Genomic DNA, 20,730 nt, shown 5'->3' with positions numbered 1-20,730 from the left:
TCTGCAGACAAAGATCCGGAGCGGGCACCAACGGAAAAGCGGGGATGATGCCTTGGCCTTCTGTGGGAAGTCACTGGCTTTCAGGGAGAATCCTGCCAGTCCTGTCCCAAGAGGAGGTGGGGCTGGGAAGGGGAAGAGGTGTATCTGAGATGCTACCCTCTGAGAGGGCAGGAGGATGTGATGCTGACGCCCATCTTCGGGCATTCAGATAAAATCGAGCAGGGGAGGGTTACCTAGACTTATCTGGGGTTCCATTCTCAACAGCTCTGGGACTTGAGCCGGCAGAAATGAGACAGGGAGAGGACATGGCTGGGTGGGTTCTATTGAGAGGGGTACACAAAGGTGCAGGGGCAGGAAATGCTGTGAAATTGAGCCATCTGTGTTCTTTGTGCTGGGTGGAGACGCTTTACACCTCACCATCTCTCCCAGTTTTTGCTTTGGGTTTTTCTCTTTGAGAGGGGTGTATTGGCGGCAGAGTGCCAATCCGGGGCTGCTCATCAAGGTAGGGATGTGGAAAGAACATCTATCTCTCCTCCAGCTCTGTATGATGGGGGCAGAGGGGATTGTCCAGGTCTAGGGTAGGTCTCTCGGGTCTCTAGATCCCTTGGGTCATATGTGACCCAGATTCCAGGGGTCCTGGGGGGTTGCTCCTAGGCAGAGTCAGAGATGGCAATGAAAAAGCTTTTCTCTTCCTGCCCCAGGGCAGATGCCCCTCGCCCTGGCCACCTTGCCAGCCCTCTGCAGCCCAAAGAGGAGTTGACACTGATCAGTGCTGGGGTTGAGGGAAGGAGATTGAGGCACCCCCCCCATACACCCCAGGCAGCACTCAAGAACCACTTGAGTACAGCTTTCCTGGCCCTAAGCAGCCAGAGAGACAAAGAGGAGCCCGCAGGTGCCTGGTGGGCTGGCTGGGGCGGGGCCAAGCTGCTGCTGGGGCTGACATTGCAGCAGGATCTTGTGGAGGTCGAGGGAGGGGGTGCATGGCTGGGGGGTGGGAGTGAGAAATGTAAATATGGCATCTGCAGCAGATTGAGAGAGTCCGAGAACACCATAAAAGGGAAATGAAGCTCTGGCCCCCACCCACTGTGAACGAGGGCTGGGAAGGAAGGGGCTTGGGTGCCCTTTCCACAGGGGGCTTTCCTTTAGACTCCATCTTGCTGGAGAGAGCTAAACAAAGACCCCCTACCTCTGTTCAGGGTCCCCAGGCTGGACTGGGGCTGAAAAGATGTAGGGCGCCCGCCCGGGGAGCCTCATGGAATTGGCACAGTGAGGAGAAGCTGGTGTTCTCTTCCCACTGCTGCCACCAGAAGCTTCCCAGGCCCCTTTCCACAGAGAAGGGATCATGCCTGCCCTCCACACCCAGTTCAGGGGGATGTGTGTCATCTCTGGTTCCCAGTAAGATTGCCCTAAGTGGGGTCCGGGTGCCCCACACCTTGCTTTTGAGCTGCTGATGTGGATAGAGGGTGGGGGATTGAGCATCAGAAATCAGGCTTTCAGGGTCTCCGGGAAGATGAGGGCCCCGCCCACTCCTCCTCTCCCACCCCAGCATGAGCGCCCAGCCCCGGCACACGCCAGACCTCAATGGGCAGCCGGCCGTGGAAGGCAGACAATGCCTGGACAGAACCCAGTTTCTAATCAGAGAGCTTAGGACTGGGCTGGGGCTGGGCCGGACTGGGAAGGAGAGCAGATGGTGCCAGTGACGGGCTGTAGGGGGAGTTCTCCTTGCTCTTAGATCCTCTTCTACCCCTCCTCCCCTGTAGCACTCCCAGAAATCACTTCTCTCACCTGAAAGACTGGGTGGTGGGCTGCACTAGAGTAGAGCATTTATGGGAAAGGCAAGGCTTGTCCAGGGCCTGGTCCAGCCCCAGGGCTGACTACCTCCTGCCAGGTTCAGCTGTCTTTTTGACTTTCTGGAAGTCCTTTCTTGTATCCAACTGAAGTGTTTTCTGAATTTCCATGAGAATAACTTGTAGTGAGCCTGGACTCCAGCTCTTCAGACAAGGAGGGCCAGGAAGTGGTCTGGGGTGTGTGTGTGTGTGTAGAGAGGAGAGAGGCCCCAAGGCTGTTAGATTAGGTGAGAAGTGCCAGGCCCAGGGCTCTTATTCCTGCAATCTGTTTGGGATGAGGAGATGGAAGCTGGCTGGCTGTGGAGTGCTTCAGTGAAGGCCTGGCCTCCTGGAGAGCCAGAAGAGGAAACTTTCAGGATTTGGGGCTCAGGGTAAGGGAAGAAGGTCCAGGGGTGAGCAGACCCCCACAGCCCCACCTTGTGGCCTCCCCAGCTGGATGGAGTCGGGCCCATCTGTCCCTGAACCCAGGCTAGTCGGCTTTGCACTAAGGGATTCCCAGGCCAGCCTCTCCAGCCTGCCCTGTGATCCCTTCATCCATTAATCCCCTTGTACTGTAAAGTTCTCAGCTTCCTGAGCTGGACTAGAACTGGCCGTTACCTGGGGGAGGAGGCGTGCAGAAAGGCTAGTGAGAGGTAGGGCAGCGCTCTGACCTGCCCCAGGCTGCAGAAATACAAGCCTGACAAATCGGGGGAGAAAGGAAGGGCTGTTAAGAAATGCAAGTTGGCAAAGTTGAAATTGGGGAAGGAAGCCAACTCACATGGAGAGTTTGTTTAAGACCCTTTCAAGTCCCCAGCTCTGAGCCCTCACGGTGAGGGGAGCCCTCCGTGTTGCCGAGCCCCCTCCCCTCTTATCTCTGCCTGGCTTCTCTAAGCTTCCTTCCTTTAGTTTGGTGGTGCCTTGGCCCGGCCGGCATCCATCTGTTGAGACTACAGGGTTAAGTAGCGGATAGGGAGGGGCTTGGGGGATCCAAGGGACAGTGTTTGATTGCACCCCTGCCCTCTCCCATTTGGGTTCTTAAGCTGCAGTTATTTCCCTAGTTCTAGGCTACTCTGAAATCTTGGTCAATGACTGAATTTTGAACCAAGAGCAGTGGTGGTTTGAGAGAGAAAGACTGAAACCAACAGAAGAAACTGTGGGGGTGGGGGCGGGTATTTGGGGTACCTTCCGAGTCCCAAAGCCAGTCAGTGCCAATCAATGCCACCTGTGTCCAGTTTACAGCTCTGGGGAACCGAGGCCCATACAGGGACCTTATAGGCCCTGGGGACTGTGTGGAGACCTGAGAATCTTGGTGGTAGCCTCCTGCTGCAGAAATAGGGTTTATGTCATCACAAGGAAGTGGAGTGTAGTAACCACAGGCCCCGGAAACCTCCCCCTCCACCACCCGGCCTGCCTGCCTGATTGGATCTCAGCTTTTGAAAACCTCCAAGTGGAGGTGGGGTGGGGCCCAGGCCCGGACCAGGGAGGTGGCAGAGGTGATACATGCCTGGCATGCTTATTTTTACAACCCTGGGGGCAAAAGGAGCTGATGCAGTTCATCCACTGGCTACATCATGGGGCACCTTCCCTGTTTGTCTTTCTGGGCCTCAGTTTTACCCACTGGAAAATGGGAACAGCTGCTTTGTTCTGGTTTGTTTATTTGTGAAGAACAGCAGCTTGGAGGAAGACGAAGGCATGAAAATCTTTGGAGGGAACAAAATGAAGAGTAGATTCCTGAGGAGCTGAATATAAATCAAGTGTTTTTAAAAATAGGTCCTAATATAAGTGTACCTAAGAGATGTCTTTGTAGTTTAAGCTTTAGTGAACTATTTAGTAAATCGAATTCACCTCCGATCTGTTGATTAGTCTACTAATTTAAAGCAGAATGCACAGTGTGATGAAAGGAGAGTGAACCAGGATGTGGCTAAGCACCAGAATGTACCAAACCCTCTGTGCCTGCAGCATCTCATTCAGTTGGCCAGGTGACTGCTGTTATTCCCATCGTATAGACGCACAAACACAGGCAGTAAATGGAGGAGGCTGGACTGGAACCCAGGGTGTTCTCAGTTGCGAGCACGTGCTCTTCATGCCACTCTAAGCTGCCTCCTACTTCAGCTGCTGATTAGCTGTGTGCTTGGAGTCTCTATGCCTCAGTTTCTTCAAATGCTTTACTATACACAGTGGCCATGAAATTGAACATGGGAAAGTGAAGGTGGGAAGGCACATGGTGCTGTGCAGCTGTGTGGCAAGGCTGAGGCTGTCCAGATTCTCCTGTATGGGATTGCTTAGCAGCCTGGGGCTGCCTGGCACCACCGCGGTCCTGGCTCCTAAATCCATGCTGTTATCATTTGCGTTAGGGGAGCTTCCCCTCCACATTCTCCCTTTCTTAGATCACTGCAGCCATCCCTGGCATTCGTCTTCCTGCCTGGATTCCATCGTGGCACTCTCTCAGGAAGGATGTCCTGGGGGCAGCCAAGTCTTTTGCTGGCCTCCCACCTCACACACACCAAAGGGCAGACCCCCACGTGTGCTGGGTTTCCTAACATTTCATTTCACCCTCTAGAAAGTGTTGAGAACATTGAGGAGGAAAGCAGTGTCTTCTGCGCGCCTCCCATTAGAACAGCCAGAGGGGCACTGAGAGGGCCTTGGGCTGGGTGGGGATTAGAGGTTGCTTCCCTGCCATGCGGGAAGCTGGACTGGAACGCTGGCTCTTCCTTGGCCCCAGAGATCCGCCCCTCAATCCCTATGTGAAGCCCCAGGGCAGGTGGCAACAGTGTTGGCTGCAGTGTCCTGTTTCTGGAGGACTTTCTCTTTCACCTCCAGCTGCTCTAGGGTATGGAAAGGAGGTCATGCTGCCATCCTATCCCCAAATGCCCGAGTGTCTATTCCTCTATCCCTTTGCCTTCCTGAGGTGAAGCCCCATGTCCTTTACGAAGGCTGGGCTGGTCCAACCACAGGCTGACTTAAGGTGCGCCGAGGAGAACTGGCCATATGCAGTGTGGGCAGGGGGCCAGAGCCAGTGTGGAGGGAGAGGCTCGCTGCCCTCTCCAGCCAGCCTCCTGTTGCTCTGCATTCCTCAGCAGGGGAGCGTCCCCAGGGCCCAGTCCCCACTGGCTGTCCCCCCACCAGATGCAGATGCCGATGCCGTCACAACTCTGGGCTCTGGGCGAAGCCTGACTCTGCAGCGTCTCCTGTCTCTGGGGAGGTCATGGGAAACCCCTGCCAGATGCCCCGAGATGGGGGTGGGACAGGGAACGTAGTACTGCAGCACAGCTGAGCAGCACTTCCCTAGGCTGGGCTTACCCCTCTTCCCAGGCCCCGGAGATGGAGGAGTCTGACCCTGGCCCAGGAAGTTCCTGGCCTCTGCTGACAGCCAGGCTTGTGTGGCTGATGGCAGGCTAGGGATATATCCAACTCAGGACAGGGACTGGCTCCTTCTCTCCACTTTTCCTGCACACCCCTGCTCCCTGGCTTCTGACAGCTCACCCCAGTCTCCTTGCTGGCCTGATTCCTCCGCACAGCTGAGATCCTGATGCCCTGGAAGGCCATAGACCATCGGACTCACAAGGTGCCTCATGCCAGGCACCCCTCCCCTGTTAGCCTGCCTGACCCTTGGCATTACTCAGAAGCCAGTGGCCAAGACCCTAGGATGAACTGAAAGAGTTAGGTCAAGGACACTCAAGAGGAGGGGGTGGGGTCAGAGTCCTGAACTCCAAGCATCCCAAGCTGACACCCTAAGGCCTCCTGTAGGTTTTCCTGGAGTATCACACCCAGGACAGGCAGAGAGGGTTAACAGATCCCTTGCACCATGCCGGCCAAGGCCTCCTAAACCCATGCCCTTTGGCCCCACAATACAAAGCCTTCTTGTTTGGGGGTTCAGAGTCCCGAGGGCAGTCTCAGGAGGGCTGGCCTCCATGGTCTGGAGACCAGGAGAGGGACAAATGGGAGGGCAACAAGACCCTCTGGCTGCTGCAGGGCTCTCATGGCTCTGCCCCCAATATTGCTGGGCTCTCCCCCCACCTTACCCCTGCAGCTAAAAGGGCAAGCACCCCAGATTGGACCTTGCCACCTCGTTTTATAGAAGACTAGCCTCTCTGGGAAGATGCTTTGTCTGGGCGAAGTCAGCTAAAAGCCCCCGGGTGTCTGGGAGCCAGACTCCCCTGAGAGCAGGGATTTTACTTCCAGCCGCCTTCCCCAGAGCTGGCGGGCTGCCATGGGGAGGAGGAGAGGATGCTCATTAAAGTGGGGGTGTGGACGTCCTCTTTCTGCCACAGAGGAGAGCCGCCTTCCTCTGACAGGGAAGCAGCCTCCTGGGTTCCCGACTCTGTACTTCTCCCTGCTCCAGGCTTCAGCTTTCTTAAGCATGAAACAGGGAAAACGCTTTCCCAGCAGACAGCTCGTGGCACTGCTGGCAGCTGTCTCAGGATCAGTCCGGGAGAGTCTCTGAAAGGATCATTTTTCTCCAAGCCGACCTCTTTCCCGCCCTGGTGCAGAGCTGCTTGGTGAATGCTTCAGGACTGGGCACAGGCAGGTTTGGTTCGGATTTCATCTCCACCATTACAAATTGTGTGACTTTGAGCTTGTTAAATTTCACCTGCTGAGCCTCGGTGACATGGGGCACATATCCCCGGCTTCACAGGGTTGTCTTAACACATGACATGTGTTCATGTACATAAAGGGGTTTGGCACATAGGCTCTGAAAAAGCATTAAGTAATGTGTGTCCTCATCAGACAAGTCCTAGGTGGTGAAGAACACGTAGAACAAGGCAAGAGGGATCTCAATGATTTCTGAGGAGGAAGACTCCACAGACCCCTCCAGGCTCTCCTCTCCCAGGCTTAATCATCTTTGCAGGCAGGAAGTTCTTTTTGCTAGCTTATCTAAGTCTCTCCTGCTACAGCTGAGTTCCCTTTTGATCTTGCCCTGTCACTGATGAGGAAGCGCTGGTGTCTGGAGGTCACCGCATGGCTAAGTGACCCCTGTGTGCCAGGCAGACTAGCCATCATCGGGCTTCTCTCTGTGTCCCCTCCCTACACTCACACATGCGCCACGGAGGATACAGCAGCTTGGCTCTGCTCTGCCCCACTGCCCGGGCTGGAGCCAGGCATGCCAACTGGAGGCTGGGCGCAAGCAGAGGTCATGGAATCAGGACAGACATTGCTTTTCCCCTTAGGCTTGGGTGCTGCACACCCAGAGACAGGGCGATGAGCTTCCTGACTTTGCAGTCCCTCCCTGGGCTGTCTCACCAGCTTCTAGGGCTCCTTTTCAAGACTCCAGAAAGGCATTAGTCCCTAATGCCTTTCTTAAAGGAGAAAAGAGCAGATAGGCTTTTAGCCCTCTGGGGCTTTTGGGGCTTTTTCTGAAGGGACTAGTCATTTTGGCCATCTGAAGGGTGATTCTAGTCCGGGTCTCTGGTTCTTCTCAAAGCCTTTGAGGTAGGGAAGACAGTGTCTGCCAGCCTAAAAGTCCCTGAAGACCAAATGACACACAAGTGGCAGCTGCAAGCATCCCAGCTCTCACCAGATCGCCTCTGGATTGAATCTTCAGGGCTGATGGTAAGAAAGATGAAAACCTTTTTGCATATCAGCTATGTGACCTTGAGCTGAGTTACCAGTTTCTCTCTGAGCCCTCATTTGTAAATTAACAGCAAAAATACCCACCTTAGAACTAAAATGATAGAATGTAATAGCCCAACACGTGCAAAGCATCCTAGATAGTGTCTATGAGAGGCAGTCCTGGCTCTGTAGATGTGTTGGTGGTTACCAACTGAGGAAGTCAGTCAGGCAAGTGTGACGGTGTTACCATTACTGGCAAGGAAAAGGCATCAGGAATCACAGATCTTGCACCATAGTTGTAAGAATTTCTTGGATTCTGGTTAGCTGTTTTAATATGGTAGCCTGTGACCTCTCATCAGTGAGAAGACAGACCTTTCAAGTGGAAAGAGCCTGGGACTGCACCACTGGGGACCTCAGTGTAAAGATTTGGGGGCAGGTGAGTTAGGAAGTGAGGGAGGGACCCTAGCCAGCTGATTGGGTGGGACTGACTTCACCTAAGAAGCTGAGCCAACCCCTAGGAGCCCAAGGTCACTGGGCAGAGCTCCTGGGAGGGCTGATTGGCGGGCTTTGTGTGATGTCACTAAGGACGAGGCTGGGGATGAGACCGAGCTAGCGCCTTCCTTCCCCTCCTAAGCCACGGGTTAGGGCGCGGGGCTCCCGGCACGTGGCCGGATGTGTCCGGTCGGTACCCTTTGCAGGTTTCTCTCCTTGGCAATCTCTCAGCAGACCCCCGGGCTACCTCCTCCCTGTCTCCTCTGCCCTCCCCTTCCGCCGCGTCCCCCTGGCTCCCCTAAGAGCCGAGGATCCGCTGAGCTCAGCTCTTCCTGCAGCTCTGCGCCCCGGGCTTGCAGCCTTTGTCCCGCTGCCACCGCGGGCACCCAGCGGGTCGGGGGCAGGGGGTGGGGTCAGCCTGCGAGGATGGGGGCTCCCCAGCCGCCTGCACGTCCCTGGCCTCCGCGTGCGCGTTTCTCCGGGGGTGGGGTACGGCTTCCCGCATCACACCCGCTCCTGCTCAATTGTGAACAGAGGAAGCTCGGCAGCCTCCCTGCCTGAGCCAGATCCTGCCTCTGAAAAGCTCCGGGCCCTTTCTCCCCGCGCCCGCGCCCGCTCTACCCGCTGCTCAGCCTCCGGGTTGCCAAGTGGCAAATAGGCCCGGCTCTGTTCTGGGAGATTTCGGGGGCCTTTCTGAGTGGGGCTGTCCAGCCGGTCCTCCCTCCCGGCAGAGCCTCGAGAAGGGATGGAAGGAAGATTGGAGGGGTGGGGCCTGGGCTGAGATGCCCGGGGTACCCTGGGCAGAAATGACACTGGATGTTTGGGCCACAAAACTTTACTGGCAGAAACCGGCAACTGGTCTGTTGTGGGCCACAATTTGCTAATTTGATTTTTAAGATATTACACTAAGTTGTAATTTATCTTGATTACTGAATTTTTTCCTTGCCTCCTTAAATTTTGAACTGAGGGTGAATGCCTCCCTGGCCTCACCCTGGTCCTGGCTCTGGTCCACAGCCTCTAGGGCCTGTGCTTTAGCTGGAAGTCCCTGCAGGCCACATGCGGGGACTCATGCCTGTAATCCTGGCACTTCTCAAAGCTGAGGCAGGAGGATCACTGAAGCGCAAGGGTTTGAGACAAGCCTGGGCAATATAGCGAGACCCTGTCTCTGCAAAAATGTTTTAAAAAGAAGACCCTAGAGATCCCTGACCCCCCTCCCATGCCCCCAGAGAGGAAAAGGACTGTTAGTGGTGCCCATCCTTGCCACCCTGCTTCTTCCTTCCGCTTATCTGGGGTCAAGTGGGCCACTGCCACTTTGAGGGCAGCCCAAAAAGGAGACCTCACCAAGGGTGGGGCCAGGAGAAGAGGCTGCTGCGGGGTGGGTGATGGAGTTCTTAGAAAGTTGAAAGCGGGAAAAGACCTTCTAGATAGCCTAAGAGGAAGTAGGCTCGTGAACCACAACAGAGCCAAGGCAGAGCTGACAAGGACCCTGGTCGCTTGTCTCCCAGCCCTCTTGTCTCCTACCTGTGGGGTGTCAGTTTGAATTTGCCACCAGGCAGGGTGTGGTGAAGAGTAAGCCCAGGATGACTGAAACAGTGTCTGCCACCAGGGACTGTGAGCCCTCAAAGGCAGGGCAAGCCTGGTGCCCAGCCCTGCACATATGTAAACAGATATTCGGGGATCCTTCTGGAGAACCTTCCTGGCTCTGATGCAGGTGGTGTGGGATGAAGTTTATTTAGCAATTTTAGGATTAAGAGTTTTCAGCTGGGCATGGGAGCTCATACCTATAATCCCAGCACTTTGGAGGCTGAGGTGGGAGAATCACCTGAGCCCAGGAGGCCAAGGCCATGGTTGTGCCACTGTATTCCACCCTGGGGCAACAGAGTGAGACTTTGTCTCAAAAACAAAAATAATAAATAAATAAGTAAATTTTCTGACAGAAAGCAGCCGGAGGAGTGGAAGGGCATTCATAGCCAGGTCGGGGTCGATGCCCAGCTTCACTGTATTTACTGTGTGTGTGGCTTAACCACTTCAAGCCTCAACCTTCCTTGCTGGAGAATGGGGATTAAAATCCCTAGGTCATAGCATCACTTAAACGAGGTGATCTGTGGGAGGTGCCTGACCCAGCATGAGCACATGGAGAGCATCCCTGGCAGCTTAGTTCTCCTTTGCCTCCATTTCCACTTACTCATTCTGTCCAACACTCTCTCCCTCTTCCAGGTGAGTTGCTTTGGGAATTGGTGACTCATCCAGGGTCCATGCCCCCTGTCTCCCAGACAATATCTGTTTCTCTGGGTGACACTGCTCACGCATGCTCACCTGCACCCCGACAAAGCAGTCTGGTGCTAAGTGTATATCAGTATTGGGCTGGATGTCTCTTTCTGACCACAGAATGTGTTGGGTCAACAAAGGGTCCCAGGGTGAGTGCCCTGCTGACCCCACAACTCCTGGACCCTAAAACTCTGGGGTCTCCTCCCTACATCCTCTCTCCCAGACTGTTGTTCTGCCCACTCTCTTGATCCTGGCAGGCAGGCTCCCCAGGTGGTCTAGGGGCTGATTACTGAAGCAGAAGCTGCTCACCTCATTGAAGGGCTCTGACAAGCAGGGCTGTTGCCCCCCTCCTCCCCTGCTCCACTGTCTCCAGGGATGGTGATTTGATTTCCTCCAATCGCCAGCATTGCCATCTGCCTACAGTAATTAAATGGTATTTGAACTGAATCCAGAAATCCCACTGCAGGCAGCCACGTGGTAGGGAGGCCGTCTTCAGGAGCTGGTGCTAGCCAGCAGAGCTGGAGGGTCCTCAGAGGCTGCCCATGCCAGGCCGTTGGTTTACCTAGGAATGCCTGGGTGTCCTGGGAGGAAGTGCTTAGCCTTGGATCCCAGGAGCCCAGGGGCAGAGCCAGGTCTGAGAGCCAGATTCCTTTTTAGTAACTGTGTGCAATGCCACGTCCCTCCTTCCAAGATTGCTCCTACTCTCTCTCCCTGCATATGTAAGATGTTTTTTCCCCCTGGCACTGTGAGCCCTGGTCCTTGGAGACAGGGTAGCGTAAGACCACTGAAAGGGCAATGTATGCAGACTGCACAGGTTCAAGCCCTGGCTCTGCTCCTGACTGTGACCTGTGACTCTGGCTGTGTGCCATCTCAGCTTCCTCATTCATACATGAGGGTCTAGTCCTCACCTCCCAGTGTCTTGAGGACCAAGAGTGAATCCATAGCAGTGTTTAGATGCTGTCTGGCACAGAGTGAGTACTCAGTGTATGTTCACTGCCATCATTAGCAGTAGAGGTAGAAGTAGAGGCAGGAGCCTTGCTGACCCTGAGCTCTTACTGGAGCCTCAGGTTTCTGGTCTGGAGGTCCAGAAGGATGAGCAAGAATCAGCCATTCTCTTCCCAGGCAGAAGCCAATTCAGGTGGAAAATGGAGAAGCGGGGCTTCCCTTCCAGCCTGGGCCAGACAGCTGGATAAATGTGGTGACTTCTTTTGGGCTTCCATTCCTTTTAGAGGTGAGGGTCTGTCCACACCTCGGAAACACTTCTGAAGAAGGCCCAGACCCCTATCTGTGGGTCGGCACTGGGCCTGGTGTAGCTCACCCCCAATCCATCCCTGCTGGGCTTTCCCCGCCTCCCCAGTCTCCTTTATTCCCTTGCAGTGGAAATGTAGGCAGCAGGCTCAGGTGAGCACCTTCCCCAGCCTACAGCTCTGAATGGGCCTTGGGAGCTGGGGCAGCTGGGGACAGAGACAGGACTGCGACTTGGAGGCCCTAGACTCTGTCGCTAGGCACGTCTGGGCCCAGGATGGGTGCTGGCCTGGCCCCTGGCATCCTTTCTTCTCTTGGTAAGTGTTGGCTTGGGGAGAGGAGGCCTGACAAGCAGCTCATTGTGAGTGCCTGCTGATGGGCTGGCTTGTGTGAGCCCATGGGCATGAGAGCCTAACCCCCATCCCCTTTTACTTTAGGGGGTTGGGGTGGGGGCGGTGCTTTCTGCCAATCCCTGCACACGCATGCTTGCTGACTCCTTCTTGGTTGCCATGGGAACCTTGTCATAGTGATGGCTGCTTGGGAGAGAGAGGAAGGGGTGGCTGGATAGAGATAGTTCTGTCTATGGCGGGCTCCTCACTCAGTCCTGGTGCCGCTTTTCTTCCTCTTTACAGGGAAGCCTGCCAGGATCTGGCTTGGGAGCACACCCTGGGCGGCCTGGTGTCCTTTCTAGAGGCCCTTGCCGTTCGCAAGGGAACCTGGGACTTGACCTGGTCAGCCCTAGCTGTGCATGGTCTGGCCCCTCCACTCCTAGAAAGGAAGAAGAGCTGGGGCCTGAGAATGTCCACCAGGCCCTGGCATCTGGGAAGGGGGCTCCTGGTCTGGCATCAGGGAGGGGAGCTCCTGGTCTGGCATCAGGGAAGGGGGCTCCTGGTCTGGCATCAGGGAGGGGAGCTCTCAGCCTCCTGCATGCAGCCCCCGTAGGCATTGGCAGAGGCTCTGGCCCCCTCTAGAGCTTAGTCCTGGCTCTGGGAATGTGGCCCAGAGCTGTGGGAGCATCCAGTTCCTTCTCTTCCCCACCCTGGCCCTGCGCTTTGCCTCCCCAGCAGTGGGCAAGCTGTCTTCTCTCCCCTGGCGAGATGCTGATTTCCAGGGCTTCCGATCCAATTGGGAGTGTGTGTGTTTGTGTCACACAGACCTGGATATGGCGCCATTACTTTCCATAATACACCCTTGGGCAAGTCATTTAAACTCTCTCAGCTTCCGTTTTCTCGTCTGTAAAATTAGGCAAATAGTAGGCACCTCACAGGTTTATAGTGAAGAACACATGAATTAATTTATGGAAAGTACTTTGAACATAGATCTGATATATGCTGAGTGCTCAATAAATGTTAACAACTGCTGTTTTGATGATGTTGATATTGTTATTACTATTGTATTACAAAAGTTGGCTGGGTATGGTGGCTCACGCCTGTAATCCCAGCACTTTGGGAGGTCAAGGTGGATGGATCACAAGGTCAGGAGTTTGAGACCAGCCTGGCCAACATGGTGAAACCCCATCTCTACTAAAAATACTAAAATTAGCTGGGTGTGGTGGTGTGTATCTGTAATCCCAGCTACCCAGGAGGCTGAGGCAGGAGAATTGCTTGAACCCAGGAGGCGGATGTTGCAGTGAGCTGAGATGGCGCCAAGGCACTCCAACCTGGGCAACAGAGCAAGATTCCATCTCAGGGGAAAAAGAAGTTGCCCATGTCCTCTAGGGGCACATAAGCATCCCTCCTTTTCCTCTGGCTCACGGGGGTAGTGGCAGCTTGGCAATCAGTGTGAGACAGGGGCTTGCGGCAGCCCCCTTCCAGCTGCCTGACCCAGGGCTCTCTCCATCCTGGACAGGATCCGGCCCCAGCTGTCAAAGGAGAAGATTGAGGGCTGCCACATCTGTACCTCCGTTACCCCAGGAGAGCCCCAGGTCCTGCTGGGGAAGGACAAGGCCTTCACCTATGACTTTGTCTTCGACCTGGACACCTGGCAAGAACAGATCTATTCCACCTGTGTGAGCAAGCTCATCGAGGGCTGCTTTGAGGGCTATAATGCCACGGTACTGGCCTATGGGCAGGTAAGCCATCTTCACACCCACCTATGGCTGCTCCAGCCTTGGTCTCCCTGCATCCAATGAGAAGGCCCCACCTTCACAGCAGCTGAGACACAGCTTCAGGGTTTTGTCTGTTGTCTAAGGATGCTGCTGCACCGCTGGTTAGCAGAGGGAGGGCTGTCAGTCAGAGACTTCCCCAGAGCGTGGCTGCAGGACCAAGAAAGCAGCCGGGGAACCAGGCTGGGAGGTGGATGAGCTAAGGGGATTTGGCCCAGGCCCAGGGTTTGCTGGTGCCCCCAAAGGGTGTGGAGTTACACCCCCCTATCTTTGCCAATGCAGACGGGGGCCGGGAAGACGTACACCATGGGTACTGGCTTCGACATGGCAACGACGGAGGAGGAGCAGGGCATCATCCCGAGGGCCATCGCACACCTCTTTGGGGGCATTGCCGAGCGCAAGCGTCGGGCGCAGGAGCAGGGTGTGGCTGGACCTGAGTTCAAAGTCAGCGCCCAGTTTCTGGAGGTACTATGGCCTCATAGGGCGGACAGGTGGGAGGCTTGGGGGACTGCAGGACCATGGAAGCTGGGCCTTCCTCTAGTGCAGTGGAATGAGCCCAGGGAATCATGGAGGCATCTCCAGGTGATGAGTTCCCTGCTACTGAAAGAATCCAAGCAAGGGTGGAGGACTACTTGGTGGGACACTTAAAAGGGGTTCCTGCGTCAGATGGAGCTTGAGTTGATGACCTGTTTGATCCCTTCACACCTGACTGGTTTCAGCTCTGACACTGATTACCCTTGTGACCTTGAGCTAGTCATTTCACCACACTGAGCCTCATCTGCAAAATGGGGTGATACTGGCCTTCTCTGTGTCCCCCCTTAGCCTCAGGGCAGCCTATCCTGCCCCTCTGGCTCAGGTGCTTCCTGCCCCCGAGTCTTCTCTGACCCCAGGCAGGAAGGTCCTCCAGGAAAGGTCTTTCTGTGCACCCACGCTTCCTGTCTCTGGGACAATGTCAGGCCCAGACTGGCAGCTGGGGAGGGGCTTTTAGTGGGGAGCAGGGGGTCTCATCTTGATCCCCACCCAGTAAGGGCGCTTACCCATAAACCCTGGAGCTCTGATTGTATCCAGGTTGCTCTCTGAGGGAAGCATGTGGCCTTGGCCCTCTCCAGGCCTTCCCCAACCCCAGCCTCTGCCTATTAAAATACAGCTTCCCCTCCTGGGCACACAGGCGGTGGCTTGCCCTCTAGGGTACCCTGCATTTTAGAATTTGGAGGTTTTCTTAGTTCCTCTGGACTTTCGCTTCTAATAAATGAACTGACTATGTGTATGTGACTGTGCTCCTATCTGTGCGTGTAGGTTGTCTGTGTGTCTGTGTCTGTGTCTCTGTGTCTTGTGTGTCTGTGTGTGTGTCTGTGTCTGTGTTCGTGTCTGTGTCTGTGCATGTGTGTCTGTGTCTCTGTGTGCACGTCTGTGTCTGTGTTCGTGTCTGTGTCTGTGCACATGTGTCTATGTCTCTGTGTCTGCGCGTCTGTGTCTATGTGTGTGTGTATGTGTGTGTCTGTGTTCATGTCCGTGTACAGGTCCTGCTGCTTGTGTGTCTCAATAAGCGTCTCTCTCACATCTCTTTGTTTTCGTCCCTCCCCTATCCTGTTGCTGTGGAGAAGCCCCAGAGAGCAGGTTCCTGGAAAATCAGTTCCATACGGTGAACCACAAGAGGTCGAATGATGCAGTGTGTCTGCCCCAACACAGACAGACAGACAGACAGACAGACAGACACTCTGGGCCCCCATCTGCACCATCCTTTCCATCTCCTCCTTCCCATTCATGTGGGATATTTCAGTCCCTTCAGGGCTGTCAAAGCCTGGATGTCTGAGAGCTGCAGCCTCCCCCGAGCCCCACAGCATTTTCTTGGCTGCTGCCCTGTCTGCCCCATCCCTATTCCACTCCCCAGCCCTCACTATCTACCTGCTGAGCATCCCAGATTTCAGCAGGTGACACTTGCCCTGCCAGCAGTTCCAAACACAGGAGTTTTCTTGGCTGAGACCGTCTGAAATGGGGTGACTGCTCCAGGCCAGGCCCCCTCACCACGATGGTCTCACCAGCCCTCTCCAGGACGCCGGTGGCGTGCTCTCCATGCCCACCTGCTGCCTAGCATAGGGCAAGGCACACAGGCATGTTCCTCCCCTCAAGAGCTTGTCGTCACCTCAGAGACCGCAGGGTCAGGGCACAGCTCCCCTGGTCTCCACTGAGCTCTGTCTCTGCTCTCCCTCACCTGGAGTCACATCCCCACCCGCTTTTTCCCACTCCAGGAATACAACAGGATCTGCTCAAACTGTGGCCACCTCTTCCTCATCTCCTGCATCTTAGAGCCCCATCCCTTTGTCCTCCGTCCGTCCTTAGCCCCTGCTGGGACCGAGCTGCTGGCTGCTGGTTCCTTGGGGAGTCAGGAGCAATGTGCAGCCTCAGGTCCCAGCTGCCTCCTGCCCCTATCCTTCAGAAAGGCCGTGGGATTCAGAACCCAGAGGGGACCCAGAGCCTCAGTTTGCACATCTATAAAACAGAGATGGTTTACAGGCATGTGGCAGCCACCTGGGGCCCCACTGCATGCCATATGCATTCAGCTGTTTCCTTCCTCACAGCTCTACAATGAGGAGATCCTTGACCTGTTTGACAGCACCCGTGACCCTGACGCCCGCCACCGCAGGTCCAACATCAAGATCCACGAGGACGCGAACGGTGGCATCTACACCACCGGCGTCACTTCTCGCCTCATCCACTCCCAGGAGGAGGTGAGCATCTGCTGGAGGTCTGGAACAGGCCCAGGGCATCCCAAAAAGGCAGGGGCTGGCACCACGGTAGTCCCGATCCCTCAATTCTGCCTCTGTTTCCAGCTGATCCAGTGCCTGAAGCAGGGGGCCCTGTCGCGCACCACAGCTAGCACCCAGATGAACGTACAGAGCTCGCGCTCCCACGCCATCTTCACCATCCACCTGTGCCAGATGCGCGTGTGCACCCAGCCCGACCTGGTGAGGAGCCTGCGGGGGGTCAGGGAGCCAGCTTGCTATAGGGGCATCCCAGGAAGGGCACAATGAGGAGCCACAGATCCAGAGATAGCAAACAAGATTGAGGCTCGCCTCTGCCATTTGTTGATTTTTATGTATTTTTCTTGAGCCTCAATTGCCCTATTTGTAAAATGGGTTAATGATCTCTCTATCGTGGTGTTGTGAGGATTAAATGGAAATCAGGCTTGTGCAAGTACTGTGCACGCTGTCAGATGCTCCGCATGTGTGGAGGACGGTGTAACACATTCGGCCGTCTGCCCTGCCTCTCCCAGTCGGCAGTACTGTGAGCAGGGAAGCCAGCGAGGTGGGCGAGGGCTGGGTGAGTCAGAACTGACTTCTGCTGCAGGCGAATGAGGTGGTGACCGGGCTTCCTGATGGTACCCCTCCCTCCAGTGAGTATGAGACACTCACCGCTAAGTTTCACTTTGTGGACCTGGCCGGCTCAGAGCGGCTGAAGAGGACAGGGGCCACCGGCGAGCGGGCCAAGGAGGGCATCTCCATCAACTGTGGCCTGGTAGGCACATGGCGGGTCATCAGCCCCAGCACCCACCACTCACACAGCTCAGTCTCAGACCCCTTCAAGGCCCCGCGATCCCATGCCTGCTGAGTCCTCCTTGGACATCTTGCCAGCTAGCCCTTCACTCCCAGACCTCATTCCTGCCCCCAACTTCCCGATTTCACCAGCGTATCCATCTGCCTGTAAACCCACCCAGAGAGCAAGAGAGCTGCTGGGGCCAGAGAGGCAGGTACAGATGACTTGGGGATTGTCTTGTCCCTCCCTTCCTCCCTCCACTCCCTGGGTGACTCTTGAGTGCCAGGGTCTGTCTCCCGCAGCTGGCCTTGGGCAATGTGATCAGCGCCTTAGGGGACCAGAGCAAGAAGGTGGTGCACGTTCCCTACAGGGACTCCAAGCTCACTCGGCTCCTCCAGGACTCGCTGGGGGGCAACAGGTATCTGGTGACCAACACCCAGGAAGGGGATGGGGAGGCAGGGAGATTCCTGGAAGATACTGGTGTGTGGGTGTGGCACATGCCTGCCTGGAGGAGGAGGCCGCCCCATCCTAGGCTGCAGGTTTGGGAGGTAGGAACCTTGAGGTGCTTCATGACCTTTAGACAGCTATGGTCAGATGCAGTTTCCTTATCAGTAAAATAGGGGGAGATGTTCCTAAGGAAAGCCCTGTGGCCCAGATGAGATGATAGATGGGAAATGCTAGAAAATGCAGAGCTGGCGGGGCGTGGTGGCTCTCGCCTGTCATCTCAGCATTTTGGGAGGCCGAGGCGGATAGATCACCTGAGGTTAGGAGTTCAAGACCAGCCTGGCCAACATGGTGAAACCCTGTCTTAAAAAAAATAATAAAAAAGAAAAAAAAAAAAAGGAAAATGCAGGGCTGTGGCTCATCCTCATCACCAAGCAAAGGACTCTGGCAATTGAGTATCACTGCATCCTTAGCCTTGGTAGCTGCCTTTGCTGTGGTTATCTGCTGTTGCCGCGGAAACTCCCAGCCAGGTGGTCCAGATGCCCACGTCCCAGGGCCTGTCCTCCTGAATGCCCAGGTCCTTTGGGCATTAAGGCAGTGGGGGAATGGGATGGGAGCAGGACCTCTGCTCTGAGGCAATGCTTCTGGAGACTGGCTGGGTCCCTCACCCTCACACCAGCCTTTCTGCACCCCCAGCCAGACCATCATGATCGCCTGTGTGAGCCCCTCAGACCGAGACTTCATGGAGACCCTCAACACACTCAAATATGCCAATCGGGCCCGCAACATCAAGAACAAGGTGGTAGTGAACCAGGACAAGACCAGCCAGCAGATCAGTGCACTGCGGGCTGAGATTGCCCGGCTGCAGATGGAGCTGATGGAGTATAAGGCGGTGAGCATGCTCCTGGGCACTGCCCAGCACTCCTCCTTGGAGCTAGTGTGCCCTCTCCCCCAGCTTCACCCTGACTCTCACCTCCCTGTCACCCACCATCCACTTTGGACGTGACTCTTGAGCATCGGTTGTGTGCCAGACATGATGCTCACTATTAGGGACTCACCCAGGTGAATCACGCACAGTCTGAGCCCTCAGGATTTTAGAATATTAAGTTGGAGGAAGAAGGGCTCCCCGGCTTTTGTTGCATGGATCTTATTGGACACGGAAGACACTCTCCAGGGAGTTTTCATGTCTGCTGAACGTGTTGTGTGGGAACAGATGAGACTGCTAGACTGGCACAGAATCGTTGGTAGAAGGGACCGCAGGAGTATTTCAGTGTGCTGCAGAGGAGAGAGTTGGCCTTATCTGCTTGGACGGTCGGGGAGGGCCTCACGGAAAAAGGGATCTTTTATATGGATTTTGCAGAATGAATGAGATAACAACAAAATGAGATGGGACAGGCATTCTAGGTAAGGAACAAGCCATGCACAGAGAAACAGAGTGGGAGAAAATGGGTCCTTTGGGGGCGTGTCTAATTCCATGTGACTAAGGCGGAAGTCACCAGCTGGTAGTCCATGGCCTGAATCTGGCACACAGATGAGTTTTGGTTTGGCTTGCACTTGTTTTAAAAGAAGACAACTTAGTTGTCAACCTTTCTGAAAGTCAGAGAGTTTCAGATTTGCTGGAACTACTTCTGGTACTAAGTTGGCTGGAGTGGCATAGGGGCTGCTGCGCCTTTTATACTGAGTCTGGGACTCTGAGCTCCAGTCTCTACCACTCCCTATTGTCTCACACCCAGCCTGACTCATTTGTGCCAGCTGCCTGCAGAGAGGGTTTTGACCCTTGGACTAGTGTTTTTGGAGATACATGAGAGTACACCGTGGAAAGGTAGGTCAAGTAAGATTGTGAGAGGCCTTGAGTGGCTGCTTACAAAAGTTGGACTGTTTATTGTCAAGGAGAACTGTGTAAGGTTTTTGAGCACTGGGGGCCAGGAGCTGTGTTTTAGGAAACCTGTGGCAGGGGAGAATGGTGGTGCTGCCATCTCCAGGGGAAGGCCAGGGCGCTGGCAGAGGGAGGGGCGTCATCAGCCCCTTCCCCCGCCTGCAAGCTCTGCTGCCTGACCGCTCTCCATCACCCCTGCTCCCAGGGCAAGCGAGTGATCGGGGAGGATGGTGCCGAGGGCTACAGTGACCTGTTCCGGGAGAATGCCATGCTGCAGAAGGAGAATGGGGCTCTGCGGCTCCGGGTGAAAGCCATGCAGGAGGCCATTGACGCCATCAACAACCGCGTCACCCAGCTCATGAGCCAGGAGGCCAACCTGTTGCTGGCCAAGGCCGGTGAGTTGGGGTGTGCCAGGGCAGCTCAGAGCACCAACGAGCTAGGACCCCCTCTCCCCACACCCACCCTAGAGCATCGGGTGGGCTAAGCCAGCCAGTAAATTCACAGTTCAGCTCATTCATGCATTTTTTTCACTTGATTTTAAAACATCTTTGTATGGCACAAGTAATACATGAACACTTCCTTCTTGTTCAACATGCAAACAACCCATCACTAAATGAAGTGAAAGGTTAAAATTGCCTCTCCCTGAACCCTCCACCCCAGGCCCGCTCTAGTTCTCAGAAGGAACCTCCGTGAGCAGCTTGGTGTGTATTTTCCCACACCTTTCTCAGTATTTGTTTCAAGTATGAATATGTATTCATATATATTCTTAATGTGCGTACTGTATAGACTACTTTTTCTATGTATGAGATTATATATATTGCTCCAAGACTTTCCTTTTACATTTAGCATTCTGTTTTAGAAATCTTTCCATATTAAACCTACTTTGGGTTCACGCCTGTAACCCCAGCAACTTGCAAGGCCAAGGCAGGAGAATTGCTTGAGCCCAGGAGTTTGAGACCAGCCTGGGCAACACAGGGACACCTGGTCTCTGCAAAAAAATACAAAGATTAGCCGGGTGTGATGGCACATGTTTGTAGTTCCTATTACTTGGGAGGCTGAGATAGAAGGATTGCCTGAGCTCAGGAGGTCGAGGCTGTAGGCAGCTGTGACTCTACCCTGGGCGACAGAGCCAGACCTTGGCTCTAACCAAAAAATTAAAATTAAAATAAAACACAACAAAACCGACTTCTCTTCATCTTCTGCCGTGGTGTCCCATATGTGATAATGATGAATAAATTTATTATCACAGGCTTCTAGTGATGGGCATTCAGGTTGTTTGCAGTTTCTTGCTGTTGCCGACAGTGCTTGTATACCTCTGTGCAAAGTATTTTTTGATATAGATTCCTTTTTTGGAAAAGGCTCACATGAGCTACCCTATTACAGGCACAGAT

The 20,730-nt window shown here is 54.7% G+C and overlaps 1 protein-coding gene across 4 annotated transcripts in view; it reads left to right on the top strand.

Annotated features, from left to right (window-relative positions):
• The window catches only part of KIF21B (kinesin family member 21B), a 54,761-nt gene that overhangs the window by 807 nt on the left and 33,224 nt on the right, over nucleotides 1-20,730 (top strand). For all 4 annotated transcript variants that reach the window (XM_017499406.2, XM_017499404.2, XM_017499405.2 and 1 more), the window contains exons 2-9: nucleotides 13,230-13,452; nucleotides 13,768-13,950; nucleotides 16,065-16,214; nucleotides 16,317-16,451; nucleotides 16,834-17,001; nucleotides 17,322-17,437; nucleotides 18,160-18,355; nucleotides 19,545-19,734. In XM_017499406.2, coding sequence (XP_017354895.1) covers nucleotides 13,230-13,452; nucleotides 13,768-13,950; nucleotides 16,065-16,214; nucleotides 16,317-16,451; nucleotides 16,834-17,001; nucleotides 17,322-17,437; nucleotides 18,160-18,355; nucleotides 19,545-19,734 — 1,361 coding nt within the window. The remainder of the gene's footprint in view (nucleotides 1-13,229; nucleotides 13,453-13,767; nucleotides 13,951-16,064; nucleotides 16,215-16,316; nucleotides 16,452-16,833; nucleotides 17,002-17,321; nucleotides 17,438-18,159; nucleotides 18,356-19,544; nucleotides 19,735-20,730) is intronic.

The sequence above is a fragment of the Cebus imitator genome, unplaced genomic scaffold, assembly GCF_001604975.1.
Source record: "Cebus imitator isolate Cc_AM_T3 unplaced genomic scaffold, Cebus_imitator-1.0 Scaffold257, whole genome shotgun sequence".
NCBI classification, from domain to species: domain Eukaryota; kingdom Metazoa; phylum Chordata; class Mammalia; order Primates; family Cebidae; genus Cebus; species Cebus imitator.
Note: the sequence above shows the minus strand (reverse complement) of the source record. Positions and strands in the feature narration are given on the sequence as shown.